The sequence below is a fragment of the Protopterus annectens genome, chromosome 2.part1, assembly GCF_019279795.1.
Source record: "Protopterus annectens isolate FY-2018-M chromosome 2.part1, PAN1.0, whole genome shotgun sequence".
NCBI classification, from domain to species: domain Eukaryota; kingdom Metazoa; phylum Chordata; order Ceratodontiformes; family Protopteridae; genus Protopterus; species Protopterus annectens.
Window position 1 is genome coordinate 1,442,024,615 of NC_056729.1, and position 24,938 is coordinate 1,442,049,552.

Below are 24,938 nucleotides of genomic sequence, written 5' to 3' on the forward strand. Positions count from 1 at the left end.
GACCAAGATACTTATAGGTTCATAGGTAAGTACTAGGCTATCTGCCCAAGGGCATTTATAAGCATAGCCAGAATGTGTTGGCTTTCGCCACCCCCTTAGATTAGTTCCCTGTGCCTCTGTCTAGCAGAGCCATTAGTTCCCTGTGCCACTGTCCAGCAGAGCCACTGCAGTGATCCCCGGGGTACATTTTCTGTTTCCCATCCACCCGTCAAGGTTTCTCTTGAAGAGTGTTGGTGAGGGGCTCTGCCTGATGTATATTGGAATCCTGTTCCAAAGCATGGGGAGTCTCTGGGGCAGGACTCTATCCCACCAGCATGTCCTATTTTTTGTTGTGGTGAGGTTTATATTTCTAGAGCGTGTGGCTCTCCGGGGTTTGTTTTTTTTTTTTTAGGTGGAGCATGTCCATCAATTCTGGGTTGGACATGGCCTTGTATGTCAGGCAGAGATCACCTCTGAGTAAGCTGTATGCAACTTGAGTACAGCTGGAGTTTCTTGAGTCGGGCTGCATAGGGCATCTGTTTGAGGCCAGTAATCCTCTTGGTGAGGTACTTTTGTGGTCTTTCCAGCTGTTGCAGGTGTCTTGTAAGGTACATCCCAAATGGGGCGTTGTATTCTATGATGGGTCTAATGAGGGATGAGTAGATAGGCACAATAACCTCTTTTGTTCTAGATGTGAACCCTTTTGTGATTAGGTGGGCCACATAGAAGGATTTTCTAACAACCGTGGCAATATGATTATCAAAGGAGAGATTACTATCTACTTGGGTCCCCAGATCCCTTATTACATTTTCTGTATTTAGGTGACTACCACCTATGTGGTAGTTCACGGGTACTTTATTTTTTCCAAAGGGGATGACTGTACACTTTTTGGAATTTAGCTTGAGGCCATGATTTTGACACCAGGTATCTATCTCAGTGAGACCCTTCTGGAGGGTGTCTGTATCAGCCGGAGAATCAGTTATTGGCCCCTAGTTTGCAGTCATCTGCGAACTTGGTCAGCTATAGTCCTCCTATGCTTGCCTGTACCTCTGAGAAGTATATATCGAACAGGAGGGGTCCTAGGACCGAGCCCTGGGGGATGCCACTTGTAACCAGTTTAGAGTCAGATGTAGAACCTGCAACTCTCACCATGTGGGTTCTATCCATGAGCCAGTTGGAAACCCATCTCGTGACATAGGGGCTTATGTTCAAGCTGGTGAGCTTGTCTATAATACTAGAATGGGGAATGGTGTCAAAAGCCTTTGTGAGGTCTAGGTAGGCTGTGGACTTCCTTTCCCTCATCTAATGTCTTGGTAACTGTCTCAAAGAAGTCCACCAGGTTTAGGAGGCATGATCTGCCCTTAACAAAGCCAAACTGGGTAAGGTCCAAGGTTTGGAGGTTCCCAATGTCTCTGTTAATGAGTTCAATGATGATGCACTCCATAACCTTCCAGACCAGGCTAGTCAGGTTTATGGGGGGATAGTTCCCAGGGTCTGTTGTGGCTCCACCTTTGTGGAGTGGGATAACTGTTGCTGTGCGCCACTCTGTGGGTACATAGCCTGTAGAAAGGCTGAGTTTTGAACAGTGTGTTTAGGTGAGGGATTAGTTAATTTTGGAGCTCTTGTAAGACACAGCCTGGGACACCGTCCGGTCCCACTGAATCTGTGTTTTTGGGTTTGGATAGGGCTGTTTTAACCTGTGTGTCTGTGATTGATGGGGGCCCTACATTCTTCTGGTATGGTTATGGGCCCTTTAGGCGGTGAGAGGGGGGTGAACTTTGAACTAAACCTGTCTGCCAGAATGTTGGCAATATCAGTCATTTCAGTGTATTTTGTGCCATTCTGCACTAACTCAGAGCAGATCTGAGAGTTTCCACTTAGGTTCTTGACATAGCTAAAGAACACTTTGTGGTTATCTTTGGAGTCATTGGCAATTTTTCTTTTGAAACTAGCCTTGGATGGTTTAATGAGGGGATCGCAGTTTCTTGCTGATACTGATCAAGGATGTCTTTCCTTCTTGGGATTTTACTCTTTTCTGTACTAGTTTCCTCCTGTTGTATAGTTTGTTTATGGCGGAGGTCCACCATACTGGTTTCCTTTTCTTGGAGGAGTGAGTCTTGGTTTTACTTGGGATAGCATGATCCATGCATTCCTGCTGATGCTCATAGAGTGCCTTTATAAAGGTTTCAGCAGCTTGGACGGCATTGTCCTTAAGCATGGAGGCTGTGAATATTTCCACCTCGGTCTTAAGTAATGTGAAGTTTGCTTTTGAAAAGTTTTTCAAGGTGGTTTCCATGATTGGGGGTGGGTGCGGAATGTGGATATCCACAGTGATTAGTCTATGGTATGATCTAACCAGCGATACTGTGCTTTGCTTTTCCAAAAAGGTAAAAAATATACACAATATTAACATTCCTTCCCAAATATTTAATAATGACTTGTATAGCTCATATGGTGTAGTGGTTCATTGCTGTGATTGTAGTGTACAGGGTCCTGTGTTCGACACCTGGCAGGGGCAGTTATTTTGGGTTGGGAGAGAGGCCTAATGGTTAAGGTGTTTGCCTTACAAACACAAGGTGTACAGGGTTTGAATCTCACAGGGGATAATTAGCTAGGTTTAAAATGGCTCGCAAGGGCAGTTAGCCCTAGTACTAACCAATGAACCTATATGCACTATCAGCATTTACACTGTTGCAAAGGTCAGTGTCTGCTTAACAACTTTTGCGTTTACATTTTTAGTCTAGCTCTTATAGTTAGAGTTATGAACATTTGTTTTCTGTATGGTATTACAAATGGATTTTCTGAAAATGAGCTCAGGCTGCACTGTTGATGTTCTTCGTGTTTCATGGTTGCAGTCATTACATTTGGGTTATCTGTTTGCAGTAGCCCTCAGTCAGCCTGATTTAACAAAGTCTGTGGTCCTGCGTCGGTTGCTGTCCCTTCTTCCATGATGTAAAGTCATCATCAGGGGAATAAAACATGCAGCTGACGCTATTACATCAGTCTTTCTTGCTGTGCGGTGCCCGAAGCAGAAGCAGTTTGCAAGTGCCGGTCAGCCGACTCCTGAAATGTTTGTTTTCGAGTTTCAGAACCAAAGTCTTCAACTAAAGCTAAGTACCCCGTTGGGGAAACTTTTTCTTGCTCCTTACAGATGTCAGTAAAAATTAATAATTGCATTACTTGTGGAAAGCAAATACCTCATAAAGATTTTCATTCATACTGTATTCCTTGTCTAGGCCCTGACCACGACATACCTTGCTGTCGGTTTTGTGCTTTATTTAATCAGCGCACTATCCATCGTCTGTATATTTTTGCCTCTAAATATTTTGGTTCTCTGTTTAATTATCCAGAAATATCTTCGGTTAGCCAACTGACTACCAGGATTTCGAAAACACGCAAAAATAAAGACAGAGACAGGCCACTGAGGTCCAAAACTGCCGATGATGCTTCTCCTAAGCCAGTCGCCAGTTCGCCAGTACTCAGTGAGGTGCTTTCACAGCCCCTGATACCCATTACGTCTGCTTCATAGGCTTCTACTGAGACCCATTCGGAGTCTGGTATGCCGCGAGATGCATCAACTATGGAACCTGTGGATGTCTCTACCTTGGACAGGTCCAGAGCCGCTGTGCAGGCACCAGCTTCTGAGGGTGTATTCAGGCCTACAGACTTTCATATTAAACCAATGTCTCCTTCATTTAGGTCTAAATCTCGAAACATGCCAAAAAAACTGACGCCCAGGCTGCATGCACAGGCCTCTATGCCTAAAAAACAAATGATAAGAATGACTGAAGATCTTATAACTCTAATCAGGGGAAGCCAACCTCCCCCTTCTAAGAAACCTAGGACTGAAGTTGTTTATGAATCTTCTGACCAGGAGTCTGTTTTTTCTGATTCTTCTGATGATCTGGATTTGCCCTTATCTACTTATGAGGATTCTGATGCAGAAGACTCTATTCCCTCTGCTTCCCCTCCAGAGGATTTTTCTTTTGGTGAAACCTTACATACTCTAAGGGAGCATTTCCACTGGGAAAGCCAGGATTTTTTTGATTCAAAAAAGAGGCTTAGGATTTCTTACTCCTGCCTCAGTATAGGCCTTCAGCTATTCCTTCTGTACTAGACATTGTTGATAATGCTTTTTCGGAATCTAGTTTGGCCCCTGATTCTTTGCCTCTTGCTTCCAGAAAATCTGACAGATATTACAGGGTTCCTGACTCACACAAGTTCCTCTTTAAAAATCGCATTGCTGAGTTCCTGATTCACAAGTTCCTCTTTAAAAATCCTATTGCGGATCCAAAGACCATTTCACAGGGACCCAAGGGCATTAAGGCCTCTACTGCTAAAAATCCTACCCATTCTGATAGAGACTCCAGGGTGCTGGCTAGATGTGGTAAGAAGGTTTACACTTCTGCAACCTTGGCCATTAGGACTTTAAACTGCCAGTTTCATATGTTAAAGCATTAGCAACATGTTATTGGATAGCTTAAACAGAAAATGATGATTCCTGACTGTGCGGAAAATAAAGAACTACAGGACTTAATGCATTCTACTGAACAGGTTGGAAAACATACTTTGCAATGTGGATTTGATTCATTAGAGGCCTCTTGCAGGGCTGCTTGTTACTAGGTCTGTGCTCAGAAGGCATGCTTGGCTTAAGGAGCAATCTTTGCCTTATGTTAAAGCTAAATTGTTGAATGCTCCCTTAAATCAAGACCGCCTGTCTGGCATCAAGGCTGAGGAAGTTCTTAAAAAGATGGAAGATAAAGCTAAATCTATGCAAACTGTTAAAAATGTCTTACAAGTTCAGCCTCCTAGATTTAGTAGGCATTGGCCCTCTAAGAATTGGTCCTTTTCAGCCCCTTTCAGGTCTTTTCAAGCCAAACCCAGACACAGCAGAAACCCCAGGTTTCAGTCCCAGGGGACACACAAGACTAAGCAGTGGGGGGTTTCTGCACCCAAATCAGGGAGTAGTAAGACTCCCCCCTATGGAAAACTGTCTCAATGACTTACTTTTAAAACTTCCAAGCACTTCCCAACTGAATGCTCCTTTAGGCGGAAAGATTGGTCTGCAGGCCAAAAAGTGGGAACTCGTTACCCAGGACAAATGGGTTTTAAATATAGTGTCCCAAGGATACATATTTCACTTCCACTCCTTACCAACACCAAGCGGATGGCCAGATCTACCCCCAAATCAGTGGGCAGAGATCCAAAATCAAGTGCTCTCTCTCTCAAGTATGAGGGCTATTCAGTTGGTACCAGAAGAGGAAAAAGGGACAAGGTTTCTATTAAAGACCTTTTCTGGTACCCAGGAAAGGCAAGACATGCCATCCTACCCTGGACCTTTCTCCTCTAAATACCTTTCTGGTGATTCCAAAATTCAAGATGCTGAGTCTTCAGTGCTTCCTATGCTAGGCAAAGATGCATGGCAGGCAAAACTAGACTTAAAAGAAGCATAACTGCACATCCCTATCAGGGAGTCTTGCAGAAGATACCTACGCTTCAAAGCAGGCTACATGCATTATCAGTTTTCTGCACTGCCCTTTGGCTTATCTACTGTGCCCAGGGTATTCACAAAGTGCCTAGCTCCAGTCATTGCATTCTGCAGGCAAAGAAATATTCAAATATATCTATACCTGGACTATTGTCTAATTCAGGCAGAAAGCCAGGACATACTTTTGAATCATCTGGCCTTTGTTCAAATGGTACTGACTTGTCTGGGGTACACCATAAATGAAAAGAAATCACACCTTGTACCCTGTCAACAAATTGTATTCCTGGAAGCAAGCTTGAATACAACTTCCCAGATGGCTTTCTTCACGCCAGCGAAACTGACTCATTTGACAACCTACTTCAAACAAGTGGCCACTAAAACCCAGTTATCTGCAAGGCAAATACTGCAAGCCTTGGGGTTTATGGCCTCCTGCATTCTTCTAATTCCATATGCAAGGCTGCATATGAGGAAACTGCAATGGTATCCCAAAAGTCTATGGTGTCAACATTCAAAGGTTCTAGAAGCTATGATTCCTGTCATACCTTGTCTATGCCTAGAGTTCCTTTGGTGGGCAGAGGCCTGCCACCAAAATAAGGGACTACCATTCACACTATCCCCTGCCGCCCAAACATTAATAGATTCATCACACTATGAATGGGGGGGGGGGCTCAGGAAGTGCATTCAGAGCAAATGGAACCCAAGTCAAATGCACCTACACATAAATCAAAAAGAAGTGTTAGCTGTACAGAATGCTCTGACAGCCTTCAAGGACCACATTCTTCCAGGACAACTAATGGTAAAGACCGACAACACCACGGTCATGTGGTACATAAACAAGCAGGGGGGTACACACTCTTACCCCCTCTGCAGACTAGCCATGGCATTGTGGAACACAGCCTTGAGCTACCAAGTGAATCTACAAGCTCAATTCCTGCCAGGAAAACTAAATACACTAGCAGATGGACTAAGCAGAAACCTCATGGACCCACCTCTGCAGAATAGCCATGGCATTGTGGAACACAGTCTTGAGCTACCAAGTGAATCTACAAGCTCAATTCCTGCCAGGAAAACTAAAAACACTAGCAGATGGACTAAGCAGAAACCTCATGGACCCACACAAGTGGAAACTGGAACCAAGGATTTTCAACATGTTGACAAGCAAATGGGGAGCCCAGATACAGACCTGTTTGCCTCCCCCCAGAACTATCAACTGGACATATTTTGCACAAGGATTCCCCACAAACTAATTTGTAAAGTGGATGCTGTATCCTTCAGCTGTAAAAACCTATCAGTTTATGCCTTTCCTCCTCTGCCTCTGCTCTACAAGGTACTACTAAAGATCAAACAGGACAAGCCAAGGATGATTTTAATTGCACCAGATGGGTCACGCCAACACTGGTACCACATCCTGCTCGGTGTGTCACGCTTGGCCCCATGGCACCTGCCTCAGACTCCTTTCCTTTTGTTACAGGAGGAGAACCAGATTCTGCACCCTCAGCTGCAAACCCTGAACCTAGCGTCCTGGCTAATTACCTAATCTCTCCTTTACCACCCCTCAGTAAATCAGTGATGGATATCATTTTAGAGGCAAGAGGCCTAGTACTAGAAATTCTTATGCTGCAAAATGGAAAATATTTTGTCCCTGGAACCTATCTCAAGGGATGAGTGCAGCAGTGCCCAATTTACCTCAGATTCTACAATATTTGACTGAGATACTTCATAAGGGCTTGTCCTTTTCCTCCATCAAAATTCATGCCTCAGCCATTTCAGCTCATTATAGCACAGAGCTTCCCCTCTTCTCTCACCCACTGCTCAAGCTGTTCCTCAGAAGGGCCAAAAATTTAAGGCCACCAAGGAGAGCTCCAACTCCAGCCTGGCACTTTAACTTTGTCTTTGAGAAACTTACTCTTCCTCCTTTTGAGCCAGCTGCTACTGCAGATTTAAAATTCCTTTCCTAGAAAACAGCTTTCCTTTTAGCAATCACTTCTGCAAGAAGGGTATCCGAGTTACAGGCCCTTATGGCAGTGGAGCCTTTCATCATCTTTCATGTGGACAGGGTGTCCCTCAGAACCAGTCCCTCCTTCATGACCAAGGTGGTATCCAGTGTGGCTCTTAATCAGTCCATTCATTTGCCTACCTTCTTTCCTAACCCACAGAACAAAGGGGAATGGATACTGTATTCCTTGGATGTGAACAGACAACTTAGATTCTACTTGGATAGGACTAAACCCCAAAGGAAATCTGAACTGCTGGTGGCATTTGCTGCAGGGAAAGAGGGGAAAGCTATTTCAAAGCAAACCATTTCAAAATAGATAGGCCACTGCATTCATTTCTGCTATAAGCACCATGGAAAACCTATCCCACAGGGCATCAAACCCCATTCAACCAGGGCTGCATCTACCTCTACAGCCTTTCTCAGGAGCATCCCTACAAGGGGCATCCTAGAAGCTGCTACCTGGAGTACTGTACATACTTTCACCAAGCATCATCATTTGCCAATTTTCTCTAAATCCAGAGCTGGTTTTGCCACTGCAGTCTTGCAGAGCTTTATAGCTGGTCCTAATTCTATCTAAATTCCTCCTCCCAACCTTAGCTTTGGGAATCTACCCAAATGTAATGACTGCCACAGTGAAACACAAAGAACATAGTACAGTTGTGTACACTTACCATAAATGTAGATGTTGGAGTGTATTCACTGTTGTAGTCCTGGTTACCCTCTCTCCAGCCCCCTTTCTTCCTTTGGCTATACCTCTGCTTTCACTTACTATGCTCAAAAAGCTTTTTGGTGTATTTGCTTTTTTTTGGAGGTATATCCTTGTATTATAGATTTAATTGCTTCCTATTAGGGGGGCACCTGACATCTGGGGCAAGAAAAACTGATGTAATGGCGTCGGCTGCATGTTTTATACCCCTGATGTCCTGGCGTCATGGAAGAAGGGACAGCAACTGAAGCAGGACCCAAGACTTTGTTAATCAGGCTAACTGAGGGCTACTGCAAGCAGATAACCCAAATGTAATGACTGCAACAGTGAATACACTCGAATATCTACATTTATGGTAAGTGTACACAACTGTACTTTCCTATGGTGGAATTAAGCAGGTAGCTTTTTCTGAGCTCCTCCTGAGTGAATGAGTTAACAAAGCCAAACTAGGTTGGGTCCAGCATTTGGAGTTTGCTTACTTTTTAAGATCCATGATGATTCTTTTCATGACCTTGCAGCTGAGGCTGGTTAGATTTGTATGTGTGTAGTTCCCAGGGTCAGTTGATGTGCCCCCCTTTGTACAGGGGGATTACTGTTGCTCTTCTCCATTCTGCGGGAACACAGCCAGTTCTCAAGCTATGATTAAAAAGATCCCCATGTGAGTCCACTAGGTCTTGTTTTAGATTGTTTAGTTAACCTGGAATATTATCTGGTCCCACTGAGGCCTTGTTTTTGGCCTTGGCGAGTGCAGAGATCCTGTTCTCTAGAGAGACTAGGCAGGGGGCTGATGGCAAGTATGCTTTGAGGTATGGTAGGTGGGGATAAGGGGGTGAAGTTTGTGCAGAATCTGTCAGGTAGCAGATAGGATCTGTCATACTACACCAGAAGACATTGCCAATCTACAACCAACTCTGCACATAAATGGGCATCCCCTTTTAGACTTCGGACGTAGATAAAGAATGCTTTATGATTATCCTTGGCTAGGGATGCGATTTTAGTTTTGTAAATTGCTTTAGAAGACTTGCAAAATTTCTGATTTTCCTGTTTAGGCTTAGGAGAGAACTTTTTATCTGCAGAGTGATATCCCTCTTGCTTTTGGACAACAGTTTCTTCCTCTCGTTATATACTCTGTTTATACTTGGAAGTCCACCACAGTGGCTTATTTGTATGGGAAGACCTGGTTTTAATCTGGTCAGCTGCAAACAGGGTTTATGCAGTCAGGTGTTTGTACAGGGCATTTGCATACACTTATGCATAGGGATCATTGGTGTCTGCGATTGTGGGTGGTATGAAGCTTTTTATACCATCTCTTAGTATGCTGTAGTTAGCTTTGGTGAAGGTTTTTAAAACTTTTGTTCCTGAGAGGGTGTCATTTCAGTAGTTACTTCAAATGAGACTGATTTGTGGTCTGACCTAACCAGGGAGGGCATCCCGCATGGGGAGAGTACAGTGACTGCCCCCACCATATTGGTGAGCACTGTGTCCAGAACATTAGAGCCCATAGTGGTGGTGCAGACTATCTGTTCCAGAGCATTTGTGTTAAAAGTCCAGGAACCTCTGGACATGCCTGTTTTTACTCCTGTATGTTCCCCAGTCTATGCAAGGATAGTTGAAATCACGTATGACTAAGGTGCTGGACTGTGGTGAGGGATTCCAGTAAATCGAGGTAGGTTGTGTGCTTATTTATTTAACATTTGTTTACCGGGAAAGTCCGACTTGGAACAAAGCCAATTTTCAGCAGAGGCCTGGGGAGAAATGCTCCAAACGCATGTCTTTATAATGTGGGAGGAAACCAGAGCACCCAGAGGAAACCCACACAGATGCAGGGAGGACATGCAGACTCTGCACAGAAGGTACCCCAACCGAGAATTGAACCGGAGAACTTCTTCCTGTGAGGTGACAATGCAATCACTGTGCCGTCTGTGGTGGGGGATCTATAGCTAGCAATTCTAGCTTTCAATGTTCTTAACCAACCTGATAATACCCCTGCGTTAAGATATATCCTCAAACCTCACACCAACCAAAGATCACTTAGATCATCCAATAGAATTGTAGTGCAAACCACTATAGCTAACAACTTAGCCGGGAACTCCACATTTGCCAACTCGGTAGGCAAAGCTTGGAACTGACTACCCCCGGACATCACAACAAACACTACCCTTTCTAAATTTAAGACAGACCTCAGGGAGTACTTCATGACTCAGTGGCTTTGTCCCTGTGTCAGGCCTGATTAAATACATGGTAACACTTGTACACCTGTATCATATTAACAATTGCTTTTGTAAATAATAGTCAGTGCAATGCTACTGTGTTATAATAAGCTGTCCAGATGTAAAGCATCCTATTTCAGCTAACCTACACTATGAGTGCTAACTTGACTGTTTGTTATCTATGAACTTTAGGGTGTTGTATGTAAGTTTCCTTCTCTGTATTACTTCCTTTGGAGCTTTTCTCCCCAGGCCTCCGCTGAAAATGGACATGTATCCAGTCGGACTATCCTGGTCAACAAATGTAAAATAAATAAAAGATATGGTACTTTCCCAATAGTTAATTGGACATGGAGTAGTTCGAGTCAGTCATGCTGTTTGGCCAGTCTCAGTGTATTTGATTTTAATGAAGATGGATGCACCTCCACTTTTGGTTTCTTTATGGTCATTTTCAGGTCTGAACATGTGGAAGGCATTGTAGCCTTGCACGACTTGGGTTCTCTTAATGGCCTTGAACCATTTCCTGGTAACTGCACAGATGTCAGCATCCTCCAAGGTGAAGAGCATCCTCCAAGGTGGAGTGCTTCCTGGGAGTGCAGTTTCATGTTTAAACTCCTAGCATTAAGCAGCACAACCCATGAGTTTGTCTCTATTAGATTTTGTTACACTGGAAAATTTATTGTTTTGACATTGCAAAGCCTAGAGGGGACAGTTGCAGACCATCTCTAGCAAATTCAGTAAAGTTGTTTTAAAAAAATACTTTTGCCAAGATAGTGTAAGATAGATGTTACTTCCAGGTTCATGGCTTTTACAGCCATAGAAATCCAGGGAATGTTACCATAGGGATGTTACCCAATACGATTTGTTAAGGAATCCTATGCTGTTATAAATGGACCTCATCTTATCCGGCACAATTATTGCTTACAATGGAGATAGTTCTGTTGTATACCATTCTTACTAACTGTTTTACTTTCTTTGACATTTTTGTTTAAGATCTAAAGAGACAGAGCAGCCTCGTTGCATGATGGAAAGGGGGAGAGTTATTTCTTTGTCTAGTCAAGTTTGTTTACTAGGTAGGTGGAGTGGTCCAAGGACCCTTTACAGCCATGATCTGGGCCCCAAGGCAGCAATGGTACAAAATAACAACATAAAAACCAGTATTAGAATTGATTCAGCCTTGATAGCACAAACTGATGTTACAATGCTTAGTGCATTATTGAAAAAGCATTTATTAGAAATTTTTGACAGGTTAATATACTTTCTAATAATGCAAAGTAAATGTAAAGTGCATCTCTAGTGATTCAGTAGTGATAGTGCATTGAGTGATATTGCATTGATGCATTTTGGTAAACATTTATTTGAGCATTGAGAATGTACAACATTAATGGTGATAAATTATTTACACGTACTCTTATACCTTACAAATTTAAGTCGATCCCTACCAAAGATGACAACCAGACAGTCTCTTTCACCTTTCAACATGTCCCAACCCTAAAAAGAAAACTCTAATTGACCTAAGAGCAGCAGCCTTAGTTGCAGACAGCTTACCAGATGAGTACATCAGAATGACCGCCAATGCAGTAGCCTACCGTGTCTCCACCTTAAACTGCTCCATCAAAGAAAATTGTCTTTGCTAACTGGAAAAAAAATAATTCATCATACCCCTACATATGGGTGAGAACAGCACAGACTTCTCAAGTTACAGATTCATTGCTATCCTGTCACCCATATCTAAAATTATAGAAAAATGCATCCAATCACATGTCAAATGACTTGACTGTTGGCAGTCTTCTCTCCAATGCTCACCATGGTTTCTGACCTAACCACAGTACAATCACTCCTCCTTAGTTTTTCCAGTATTATTAACCTCCACAGAAACGCTGATAACATTTTTCATTTTTTTAAGCTTATCCAAAGCATCCAACACAATTTCTCACCATTAACTGCCAACTGAACTCTCTTCATTAGGGCTGTCATACCGTACACACTCCTGGTTTCTTAGCTGTCTGTCCAGCAGGGTACAAGCTGTAAAATAGCAGACTTCTCACCGTTATTACTAGCCAGTGCTGTAGTCTGTAATGGAATAATTTTATAATTTTAGACCTGCTGCTGCTTACCATTTTCATAAACAGCCAGAGCCATTGTGTAGAGGAATAAAGCCCTAATGACAGCCCAGGTGACCCAAATTCAATTAGCAGCTCAGGTATCTGAGGCGCTGGCAAGGAATGACAACGTTCACAGGGGGGGGGGGGGTTAGGAAGCATTTGCATGGGTGTTTCCACCATCTGGCATTTACTTCTCTGAAGTCAAGGCTGATGTCAATGACCTCTGGCTGACTAAATTTGCTAATGATTGCAAATTAGGAGCAGTCATAGAATCTCCCACCAACACAAATGTTCTCCAGGAAGGGCTGACACAGACAAATGACTGGTGTCAGAGTCATGGACTAAAACTTAATGCCAAGAAATGCATAGTGGTATCCTTCAAGATGTCATCCACCCCTGGTAACTATCATATTAACAACACACCTCTAAGTTGACCCAGTAATCAGGGACTTGGGGACACACAAACCGTAGTCTAGGCTTTGACTATCGTATATCTACAGGAGTGAAGAAATCATTCTGTCGTGCAACTTATAAACAAAGGTATGGCATCTAGTTCCAAGGAAGTCATTGTTCCACTGTATTCAGCATTCATCAGACCTATCATTGAGTACAATGCCCCATTTGGTATGTACCTAACTAAGTAACATGTCCTATGTAGACTGACTTAAGGCCCTGTCCCTGTATTTTGTCTCTTAGTCTGTTGAGGGGAGATCTTTGCCTGGCAATACAAGGCATTGACAGACCCTCCACACTGAATGACAGTGCCATTAAAACCTGTGCTAAAACTACATTCTGCTAAACTGATTTTTTATGGGAGTATGTATTACTATTTGATTTTTATTCTCATTTTTAACAAGTCTCATTTTATTCTCATTTTGGAAAGTCAGAGGATGCCTGAGGAGTGGAGAAAGTGTTTTGGTACCTATCTTTAAGAATAAGGGTGATGTGCAGAGCTGCAGTAACTACAGAGGGATAAAATTGATCAGTCACAACTTGAAGTTATGGGAAAGAGTAGTGGAAGCTAGGCTAAGAAGGGAGTTGATGATTAGTGATCAGCAGTATGGTTTCTTGCCAGGAAAAGAGCACTAGAGATGCAATATTTGCTCTGAGAGTGTTGATGGAGAAGTACAGAGAAGGTCAGAAGGAGTTGCATTGTGTCTTTGTGGACTTAGAGAAAGCATATGACAGGGTGCCTAGAGAGGAGTTGTGGTATTGTATGAGGAAGTCAGGAGTGGCAGAGAAGTATGTAAGAGTGGTACAGGATATGTACAAGGGTAGTGTGACATTGGTGAGGACTGCAGTGGGAGTGACAGATGCGTTTAAGGTGGAGGTGGATTACATCAAGGATCAGCTCTGAGCCCTTTCTTATTTGCAGTGGTGATGGACAGGTTGACAGATGAGATTAGACAGGAGACCCCATGGACTATGATGTTTGCAGACGACATTGTGATATGTAGTGAGTAGGGACCAGGCTGAGGAGACCCTGGAGAGGTGGAGATATGCTTTAGAGAGGAGAGGAATGAAGGTCAGCAGGGCTAAAACAGAATATATGTGTGTAAAAGAGAGGGAGGGTAGAGGAATGGTGAGGAAGCAGGGAGTAGAGTTGGTAAAGGTGGATGAGTTTAAGTACCTGGGATCAACAGTTCAGAGTAATGGTGAGTGTGTTAGAGAGGGAAGAGAGTACAGGCAGGGTGGAATGGGAGGAGAAGAGTGTCAGGAGTGATTTGTGACAGACTGGCACCAGTAAGAGTGAAAGGGAAGGGTCTACAAGAGGGTAGTGAGACCAGCTATGTTATATGGGTTGGAGACAGTAGCATTGACGAAAAGGCAGGAGTCACAGCTGGATGTGGCAGAGTTAAAGATGTTAAGATTTGCACTGGGTGTGACTAGGATGGACAGGATTAGGAATCGGTATATTAGAGGGTCAGCTCAGGTTGGACAGTTTGGAGACAAAGCAAGAGAGGTGAGATTGCGTTGGTTTGGACATGTGCTGAGGAGGGATGCTGGGTATATTGGGAAAAGGATGCTAAGGATGGAGCTGCCAGGTAAGAGGAAAAGAGGAAGGCCTAAGATAAGGTTTATGGATGTGGTGAGAGAGGACATGCAAGCGGTTGGTGTGAAAGAGCATAATGCAGAGGACAGGAAGAAATGGAAACGGCTGATCCGTTGTGGCGACCCCTAACGGGAACAGCCGAAAGAAGATGATTCTCATTTTTGACAAGCATTTGTTACTACTACGTTAAGTTGCTCATATTGTAGTTTTATTAGGTATATATTTTTTTTATAGATGAAGTAGGGAATATCCCTATTTATGTTTTTTTGTTTTTACATGTAAAGAATGTGTGACTGGTAGTCACTGTGTATAATTTTTAACTTGTACAATAATTTTTTATTCATTTATTCACACATTAAATTTGAAAGAAGTAGTTGATTATATGAATATTTGATTTGAATAGCTAAGAGTATTAATTTTGTAATAGTGGTATTAGTTTTAATTGTAAATAGTGCTGTTTCTTTAATAACATGGATTCGTGTCAGCCGCTGATGTCATAAAAGGTAGTGATGCAAGCCCAGGTGAAGGACAAAAGCACTCGTTCTTTTTTCTTTTTGAGTAAACATTTTTGCTCAGTCTCGCACTATTGCAGATACGGTTTCTTTCCACCGCCAGGGAGTTGCTTCATATTTGGTTCTTGATTTTGCTTAGCATACCCATTCATTTCTTGCTTTAGTTTGGACCTAGTTCTTACAGATGTATCATCTTAGTAAGAAAGTGACTCGTACAGATTTTACTAATGTAGGTTTAGAGTATGTTTCTTGTAGTATGTTGGGCCTTCCTTTTGTTTCATAAAGTTTGTTGATTTCATAGCTCCTCCATTTGGGTCTTTTAAATTCCCCACAATATTTTTGTCTTACTGAAAGTTATTTAGCTGTGAAGCCATGTGCTATCCTTTATTCAGTATCCTAAATGTGGTAAAACTGTTTTTGTATTCATACCAATAGATCCCACTCATAACTGGCTGGTGTGTCACTAATTTCATAATAAGTATCATTTGAGAGTCCCCAACAGTTTGGACTTGTTACAGCCAGGTTGTGACTTTTGTTGTAAATGTATGTTCTGACTCTGCTAGAAATTATTACCTCAGTTACAAGAACAGAAATATATTCCATCTTCCATTTTTGTCTTTCTGTAATCTTTTGGGGTTTGTCAATGTTACATTCCCCTTTGAAACAAGCAAAAGCAAAAATGCAAGTAAAGAAAAAACGTAGCTTGTTTCTTGAGGTTTTATCATGGTTAATGACACAAAATGAGCAAACTATGTGGTGTTGGAGGCAACATACTAGACACTTAAGAATACAAATACAAGTGAGTTTTGTGACAGAGGTATAGTATATTACTAAGGGTTTTAAACTTTGTGTTTGTAAAGGTGATTTTTGCTTAATCTTTAGCTGGGCAACTAAGTATCTAGCAACTGAAAAATACAAAATTTAGAAAGTTGTGATTGCCTTTACCTCTCTGAGAAAGCTCTTTTTTACTGAATCCTGCAGTCTGTAGATGGACAGACATGCTGTGGCAGTATTTTTTGGAACCTTTGTTCAGAAGCTGATGGCAGTCATATTTTTATAAAATGCCAGCAGACAGTGCTCAATAGCAAATAGCTAAGGAGCATCATTGTGGCTTGAGTTGGCAATTCTTGCTGTATTTAAGTTGATAACATAACTGTCATGTCAAAGTCATGACCTTAATCTCAATGCAAAAGAAAACATATTAGCCCTTTTGGTAAGAGTGATGTTTCCTGTAACTACCACAGCAATAAAACATAACTGTCATGTCAAAGTCATGACCTTAATCTCAATGCAAAAAAAAAACATATTATCCCTTTTGGTAAGAGTGATGTGTCCTGTAACTACCACAGCAATATCAATACCTTACGTATGCACTCAGTGGTGAGACCTGGGTGCACAGGTTGACAGCAGCCTTACCTTTGACCACCATGTCTCCACAGTGGTAATAAGGGCATTCTGTATTGCTCATCTCATAAGTAAGGGCATTGCCTCCCAGTAAAAAAGTTCTAACCTACCTGTACTCTTCCCTCATCAGGCTAACAATTGAGTACAACTCCCCTTTTGGTATGTACCTTACCAAGCACCTGCAGCAATTGGGGAGAACACAAAGGTTCCTTACATGGAGCGTTCAAGGTCTTCAGCATCCATCCTATGTGGATCATCTGAAATCACTGTCACTTTATTCTGTTTCATACAGACAACTAAGAGGCAATCTCTGCCTTGCATATAAGGCAATCTCTGACTCTGCTTTGTTGGAAATGCTGTATATCCACAAGTCAAATGGCACACAGGTTACTCACTCAAGACCTTAACCTGGTATGTGACATTAATGGAACCTGCTGGAAGGACAGATTATCTCCCAGAGGTTACCACACCTTTGGAACAAGACTCCCACTTCATGAGAAACAGAGCACCTCATTGTCCCTCTTCAAATACAATCTGGATGACTGGATGGGCAACCAAAACTTCACCCTGGGAGTTCCACCTGTGTCCCTCTTGTACAGGGGAAATAGGTGCTGATCGTAGAAATAAAGGTAGAACTTGGCTAAGCTTTTAGCCTAGTAACTTACTATGAACTGTAGATGTGACAAATTCTTGGTCTTGCACATTAATGGTAAGGAGTCTACCAATACGCCGTCTTGCTGGTTTGCAAGAAATGCTGGTGAAGTGACTGATATTGCTGGATTGTTTGCTCTACATGCAGTGCCCTAGTTGGTGACTTGACTGACAAGAAGTTTCTTCTAAATGCTATGAGTAACCTATTTTGTAGGCTAGTAACTAAAATGTATGCATTTCGGCGTCAGATTTCCACATGATTTGTTTTGTTTCTCTTGCAGTTTTACTGCCTGAGTTACATGGCCAACTTGAAATATTTCATTTTTTGCTGCTAACAGCTTTGTTTTATCAATGAGCATTACATCATCCTTTAGATGTTTTGCCAGTCTGTTATTTATTATAGAGACATTTCCAGTCTGATTTCTGCCTTCGACTTGAAACTAGAATTATTTCATACAGGTTAAGTTTCCAAGATAAACAAATGTTTTTGCAAAAGAACAGATATTCATACAATGCCTCAGCAGTGACTTCTGCAGGAATATCACTTGATCTGTGGAAAAGTTAGAAGCAGTTTGTTCAGTATAGCATTACTTGTGCCTTGAGTCATATATGCTATCAGTGCAGTCGATAGTAGTTCATTTTGTTTATTGCTGTGTTTTGCAAACTGTTGCAAGCAGTCTGCACGTTTGTGTGAAATAGGAGAGACTTGCTGTATAATATTGAGTAAATAGTAGGGTTGCCACCTTTTCAAATACCCAAAGTGGGGCATTTTTTGTAGAAACATGAGATTTTGCAGGGCAAAACATACCCACAACCAGTGCAAAGGACAGAACTTTACTTTTTTGTGAAAGTAAAAGGTTAATCTTTTAGTATTTGAGTTGCTTATGCTATTTCATATAACATTTAGGTGTTTCAGATACAAAATAAATGTTATGCAGCTATTAAAGAAAACTTAGATTTTTTTTGTCTCCTAAAATCTCAGGACATTTGCCATTTTTTAGGGGGTTGTTTTGCAGACCACAACTGCCCAAAGAGGAACAGGTGGTAACCCTAGTAAATAGTAATTTAGCTCATCCCTAAAAGTGAACTAAACTTGTCACAAAATATTATGTACATTGTCTACATCACATTTAAAAAAAAATTGTTTTCTCTGCTGGAGCAAGGAAGTCATGATTTTAGGGGTGGCAATTTCAAAACAAATCTTGAACAAAAGGAGGCTTTATGGCAAATCAGATTAAATTCAAATAAAAAAACCTAGTATAAATGATGCTGTTAATATTAAATGATTTTTGAAAGACCGTAGAGTCTGTATAAGGAAATAACTTTCTGAGCTTTGAAATTTTATTGATTAACTGTGTAATTGTTTAAGTGGAGAGGTGTTTCTTGGTGCAGAGGCATTTCAAAACTGTTTTTAAATGTGATGTAGAGAATGTACATTTTACGAAAGCGTGGATTAAAAGTTTTTATTACGCTAACATCGTTGTGGATTTCACTCTGTTCTTCTGCATCCTCCAGTCGGTTTTTTTTGTTCTTGTGGTCATACAGGAGTATTTCTACTTTTTTGTCACAAAATAATATACATCCTAATAACTGCAGCCCAGACTCAACAATACTCCCTGAAAATGACAAGATTATTGTGTCATCTTTTATCTGCATTTCTTTATATTTACATATGCCAATGTATGCCTCATTTACTCTTTTTATTGAGGTATCATTCTGGACTGAGTTGTTGTAGGCCGCGTTGGTGCAGCGGTTAGCGTTGTCACCTCACAACAAGAGGTTCTCCCGCCAAGTGACATTAAAGACATGCAGGTAGTTGCGTGCTTCTTTGAAGGTTGGGCGTCGGGCTGGCAACTCGGCACCGTAAAAATACACTGCCAGTCATTAGCGGATGGGAGTTCTGCTGTGGCAACCCCTAACTGGGAAAAGCCGAAAGACTTTTTATTCTGGACTGAGTTGTTAATGGGCTCCTTAAGTAAAGCCAAACAGCTTTGCTGTATTTTAGAATCTGAAGACTTGCCCAAGTGCTACAGTTTGTTAAATTGTTGAGTAATTATTGGCTTTTCCCAATTCATTTTGCCTATTGGGCTTATCCTGGTTATAGCTAAGTAATGACAAAAAGTTGTACATTTCTAAATTTCATTTGTTTCAGTTATTGATACTTTATTGTTAACTTTTGTGATAAAAACAATTAACTTGTAAGAGATTATTTCTGTGTGCAAAACACCTAAAACAGACATGTCATTACAAGTATGTAAGTGTGTTTCTTTGTTTTTTCACTGTCCTTTTTTTCCTTTCTGCTTAGTCTGCAGCCTGTTTACCAGAAGTACCTCAGGACACTGTAAAAGAATGTACAGAGAAGCTGGAGATGACACCCTGCAAAGACCTCTTCAAAGACTGCACTAGGTTGGTATCAAACGCTCGACATTCCTGAGAAGATGTCGCACTTTGCTCATTTGGTAACCAGGTGTGTAGCGGGTGTATGCTAGGTGACATGAATGTAGACAAATGAGTGTAAGTCAAGTATGCAACACTGTTAAACAGGGGAGGAAAGAACAGGTAACCTCTACTTTTTTACCTTGGTGAGAGAGAGCAGATTAGCAAGACCATGAAACCTAGTTGTAGTAGGTAGAATAGAGAAATGGTGAAGTGCGATATGGAGGAGCATCCCAGAGACTGAAATTAGCAGTAACTAAGGAGGGAATACAATCTTTTGTTAAAAAAATATATGGCGAGTACGCTATTACGGCAAATTTCCACAATATTTGCTTGATGGCAGTCGAACATAGCAATTTTATTGTTTGCCTTTTTAGGTGCATTGTAACATTCTGTCTTCCCTTTATCCCTAGTTTTCCTTCAGTCTTTTTCCAACTCTTGCATGGCCTCCTAATTGCCTCTGTGAATTCCCTATCTACCACCTGTTGTGGTTGTCTGTTTTATTTATTTATTTTATTTTATTTATTTTACATTTGTTGACCAGGCTAGTCCAACTGGATATATGTCCATTTTCAGCAGAGGCCCAGGGAGATGAGCTCCACTAAAGAGATAGTAGCAACATCAGTAGAGTACAATTTTAAGACCAGAAATGCAATTTTACATAACAGCATTGTATTCATATAGCTAACATATCTTAAAAAGAAAGAAGCAAGACTTTCTAAGGTAGGGATAGGATTATACAGTAGAAAGCTTGTTATGCAAGTTCCTACTCTGTAGAGGTGCCCAAGAAAGACTAAGTCAAGACAGACTTAAGTAGCTTACAGATCATATTCTCCAAGGTTCATGAAAGAGGTAGACAGAGTGCAGCAGTAGTGAGATAAGTAAGCAGCGGACATAGCAGGAGGGGATTTATTAGTCTGGGTTAGTACACAGGCAAAGCCAGTGAGAATGAAGGTAAACTTTAAGTTGCTTTTTGAAAAGTAGTGTTGAGGAAAGAGATTGAGAGTTCACTAGGAAGCAGGTTCCAGATTTTCCCCACGGTGTTGTTAGAACAGTGAGTCTCCAGCCTTATTGTTGGATTTATGAATGGATACCAGTAATTTATTTGCAGAGCGTAGGGTTGTAAGATTTTTGTAGGGGGTGATAAGGCTAGTGAGTATTGGAGTATTACTAGGATGCATAGATCTACAGAATTCTTTGTGAAGAAATACTTTTGAAAATACAGAGAGTAGTTAATTTGTACAATCTACTGTCTGTGCTGTTTTGTATCCTGTACTCCCTTTATGTCTTCACGATGAGAGTTTGATACCACTATTGTATCCCCCTTATTCTGCTTTCTTGTGAGAAGCGCTCTAGCTCCTCTAGCTCTTGGTCATATCCTTCCTCCTCCTCCTTCCCTCAGATTTTTCCAGTAGCTTTCCTTCAGATGTCCCTTTCCTTATATAGTCTCCAGAACTGCATATAGTATTTGAGATCTGATGTGACTAAGGACTGTAGAGTGAAAGCATTACCTTTTTGTTCTAGCATCTGACTCCCTAAAGATACATTCCAGCATTCTATTTGGTGCTGTGACTGCCATCTCACTATGCTCTTGGTGGTTATTCAAGGTTTAAGCTGTAGCTCCAGATCCTTTCCTTGCTCGTCATGTTCACACACACCCACCTATTACTTCACATCAGGGTTGCTTTGGCCTCTATAACCCTGGTGCAGTACTTGGCACTTGTTTGCACTGAAATTCAAAGGTCACCTTCCTGCTTACTATTTCAGCCATTACAAATCCTATCCTAGACCTTTCTCCCCCTTCTCCACTGCTGCATCTTTGTCATCTATAAAGAATGGATCCTGTTCTCTCTCCCTTTAATGAACAGTACTGAACCCTTGACAGCCCTCTAGGGTACTCCACTAGTCATATTCCTGATTCATGGCGTTATCCTTCTCACTACACCCCTTTGTTTTCTACCATGAAACCATGCAGCTATCCAGTTTCTCACATCTTTCCTTATTCCCATCCCCTTCAATTTTGCTGCCAACATCCTGCGTGGGATTGACTCAAAAGCTTTGCTGTACTGAAGAGTTCACCAGTAATCCAGTCTTAAAACTGGTCCAAGTTTGACTGACTACTACTCCTGGCCATAAAACCATTTTGGTTGCCAGATTTCTGCCACTGTTAAGCTAACATTCTTGTAATTCCGAATTTTTTCTTACTCCTGCTCCATGTATAGGGATACCACATTTGTAGTCATCCAGTCCTCTGGACTATCCAATGATTTTTAGAAGATCTCTATTAGGTTATGTCAACACACTGTCCAGATCCCTGGGTACTCTGGACTGCAGCCCATTGGGTCCTTGTATTTTATAATCCATAATGGAAATCATTTTCCTGTATACCTTCTCCCTCTGTATCCTGATGGTTGTTCACTGTTATACCCATTCTGCCCTGCCTCCCTCACAACAGTGTCTCCCTGATTTACTTTTTGAAGATTGAAGCAAAGTATCTGAATATCCATTGTTCTGTGATTTCCGTTTCATCTTTGCTCAACATGGTTAGCCTGTCCCTTCTTCCTTCCTTTCTGCTGTATACATAAAAAAGCTCCTTCACTTCTTGGTCTCTTCTGCTAATTCCTTTTACTTTTGATGTCCTTATTTTTCTTTTTTGTTTTTTTTTAAACTAACTTTCTTTTATTGTACTTTCTCTGCCCACACCACCTTCTGCTTTCCATCTTTACAGGCCCTATGTTTTGCTTTGATTACTAGTCTAGCATTCCTATGATGCCACATTGACTTTCATCCTTTTATCCCTTTTTCCTCCTTCCTCACACCCCTGTCCATCCATCGCAGAACCATTCCCATAGCTTGTTTGTTCCCTCAGTCTGTCCTTAGTTGTCTAATTCATTCTTGTTCACCTCTCGCAGCAAAACATAAATCATTCTTCTAAAATCCTCTATCATCGAATCTGTCTTTTTTAAATTCTTTCCTTTTCCCAACTCTAAATCGCAGAGTGACGATGCTCAGTGTTGGCTAGTAATGCCATAACCTGGCCATCCTTGACACTTTTCATAAGTTAGGACCATAACCAAAATTCTTCCTTTCTGATACAGTTGTGCATCAGCTGGCTGAGCATCAGGAAACTAAGACTCCATTTCTGCCATGGAATATCCCATTCTAATGCTGGATGATAGAGATAGTCAATGAGTATTACCCCCTACCTCCTACCCTACTCTTTTTTTATTCTCTCCTACAGTCCCTCGTCTTTCTCGTTTGTTGTGTTTGGGAGATAGTCCACCAACTATATCCCCTTCCTCTGTCTTAAAAGCTAAGGTACTAGAAGCGAACCAACAAATGAGCAAAACCAGGCAGTCCAGCAAAATGAGCAGGCGAGACACACTAATCCACCAACGGATAGAATTTTAATATTATAAAATTTTAAAATGAGACCACAAAATAATAAGCGCTTTCGTCTCTGCTAATTCAGAGACATCATCAGATAAATACCATCACACAAAGACCATCCTTTAAAAACAACACCCCCCCCCCCCCCAACTCAACCTATCACAACCACGGTAGCTAATCCAAAATAATTTACCTAAGGGAACATTACTAAATGTTCAAAAACACAATACTTTACCTAAGGTCTATTAAACCAAATTAAATGTATGGTCAAACAATATTAATAAGTTAAATCTAAAAAATGTTAAAACACACATTTTTAGAAATACATAGACATAAACTACTAATGTATACGAAACCTCCACCCAAAAAGCTATTACACTAAAGGGATGTGTGTGTGTGTGTGTGTGTGTGTGTGTGTGTGTGTGTGTGTATATATATATATATATATATATATATATATATATATATATATATATATATATATATATATATAATACACACACACACACACACACACACACACACACACACACACACACACACACACACACACAATCAATCTCTCAAACGTTTTTAATTTTAAAAGACAAGAAATGGAGAGAAGATCATTTAGACATGGCCATTGTGCTGCATTTAAATGTAACTGCCATAGCAGTTCCTTTTTTTCTAAAAGAAGTGTCTACTGCCCCCATCTTGCATCCAGGTCAAGGGCATCCAATATAATAAATTTAAAAGAATGGCCAGGTCTTTCCATACAAAGCTTGGCCAAAGCATTTGTTTCTTTTTTATTTTAATGCCCCTAAGATGTTCCTACACCCTATTTTTGAATTTTCTTTTGGTTTTGCCTATGTAAAAACAAGGGCAATCTGAGCATAATGTGCAATATATCACTCTCTTTGTATAAGAAAAACATTTTTTATTCAATTTAACCACCATTTTATTAATCCTAACACAATTTCCTTCTAACATATAGGGGCAATAACCGAGCTCCCACATTTTCTCATCGCCCACTGTTGTTGACCTCTCTCACTAGATTCTAATAAACCTTTCAAATTATTACCTTTCCGATGCACTATATTTGGTTTTCCACCCACATAGTCCTTTATATCCTTAACACTCGACAGAGTAGCCCAATTTTTATACAAAATGTCAGCGATCTGACAATTTTTATAGAAGGTTATAATGAATGCACACTGCAAATGCTTAGTGCCCACCCCCAAACCTTCATTAGGGCATCCATTATTTTATAATGTAGTATTGGCTATGCTAACATCCATACTAAAGGTAGACCGGGGTCCTGTCAGGAGGGGGAGAAAATGCCGTCTTTCACATTTATTGATATCCTCAACCATAATTTAATTTACTAATCCTGTTGGGCAACCTCTTTTAGTAAACATTCTCTTCAGCACTTCACACTCATCTAGAAAAACTTCAAACAAACTCACCATTTGGGCTGCTCTAACAAATTGTCCTTTGAGAACCACCCTCTTTTGTTTATATGGGTGTGCACTCTCAAAGTGCAAAAAACTGTTAGAATATGTCTCCTTTCTATATATTTGAGATAAGAAGGCTTTATTAGTAGTATCCTTAATAAGCTTAACATCCAAATATGAGATTTCTTCCTTATTAAGAGAGTATGTGAAGTTTAGGAAGGAAGTGGTTTGATTAATATAGTCCAAAAAGTAATCAATTATACCCTCAGACCCATTTCAATAAATAAAGATGTGATACAAGAAACAAATATACATCTGACAACATCTGAAAAATGGAGAACCATATAAATATTTTTTCTCCATTACAACATAACTATGTTTGCATACAACCCCCCACAAGCTGATCCCATCACCACCCCTTCTACATGGAAAAATATTTCTTTCTCAAACAAAATAGTTATTAGTTGATACTAATTCCATCAAGTGTTCATAAGTATTAATAAGGCTCTGTGATAACCCTTTCTTGAATAAATATTCACAAAACCATTCAATACCTAGACGATGGGGTATCACTGTAT

At 40.9% G+C, this 24,938-nt stretch overlaps 1 protein-coding gene across 2 annotated transcripts in view; it reads left to right on the top strand.

Moving 5' to 3' along the window:
* Nucleotides 1–24,938, top strand: part of GRK4 (G protein-coupled receptor kinase 4) — a 1,249,698-nt gene that overhangs the window by 437,837 nt on the left and 786,923 nt on the right. For both annotated transcript variants that reach the window (XM_044062922.1, XM_044062923.1), the window contains exon 5: nt 19,407–19,507. In XM_044062922.1, coding sequence (XP_043918857.1) covers nt 19,407–19,507 — 101 coding nt within the window. The remainder of the gene's footprint in view (nt 1–19,406; nt 19,508–24,938) is intronic.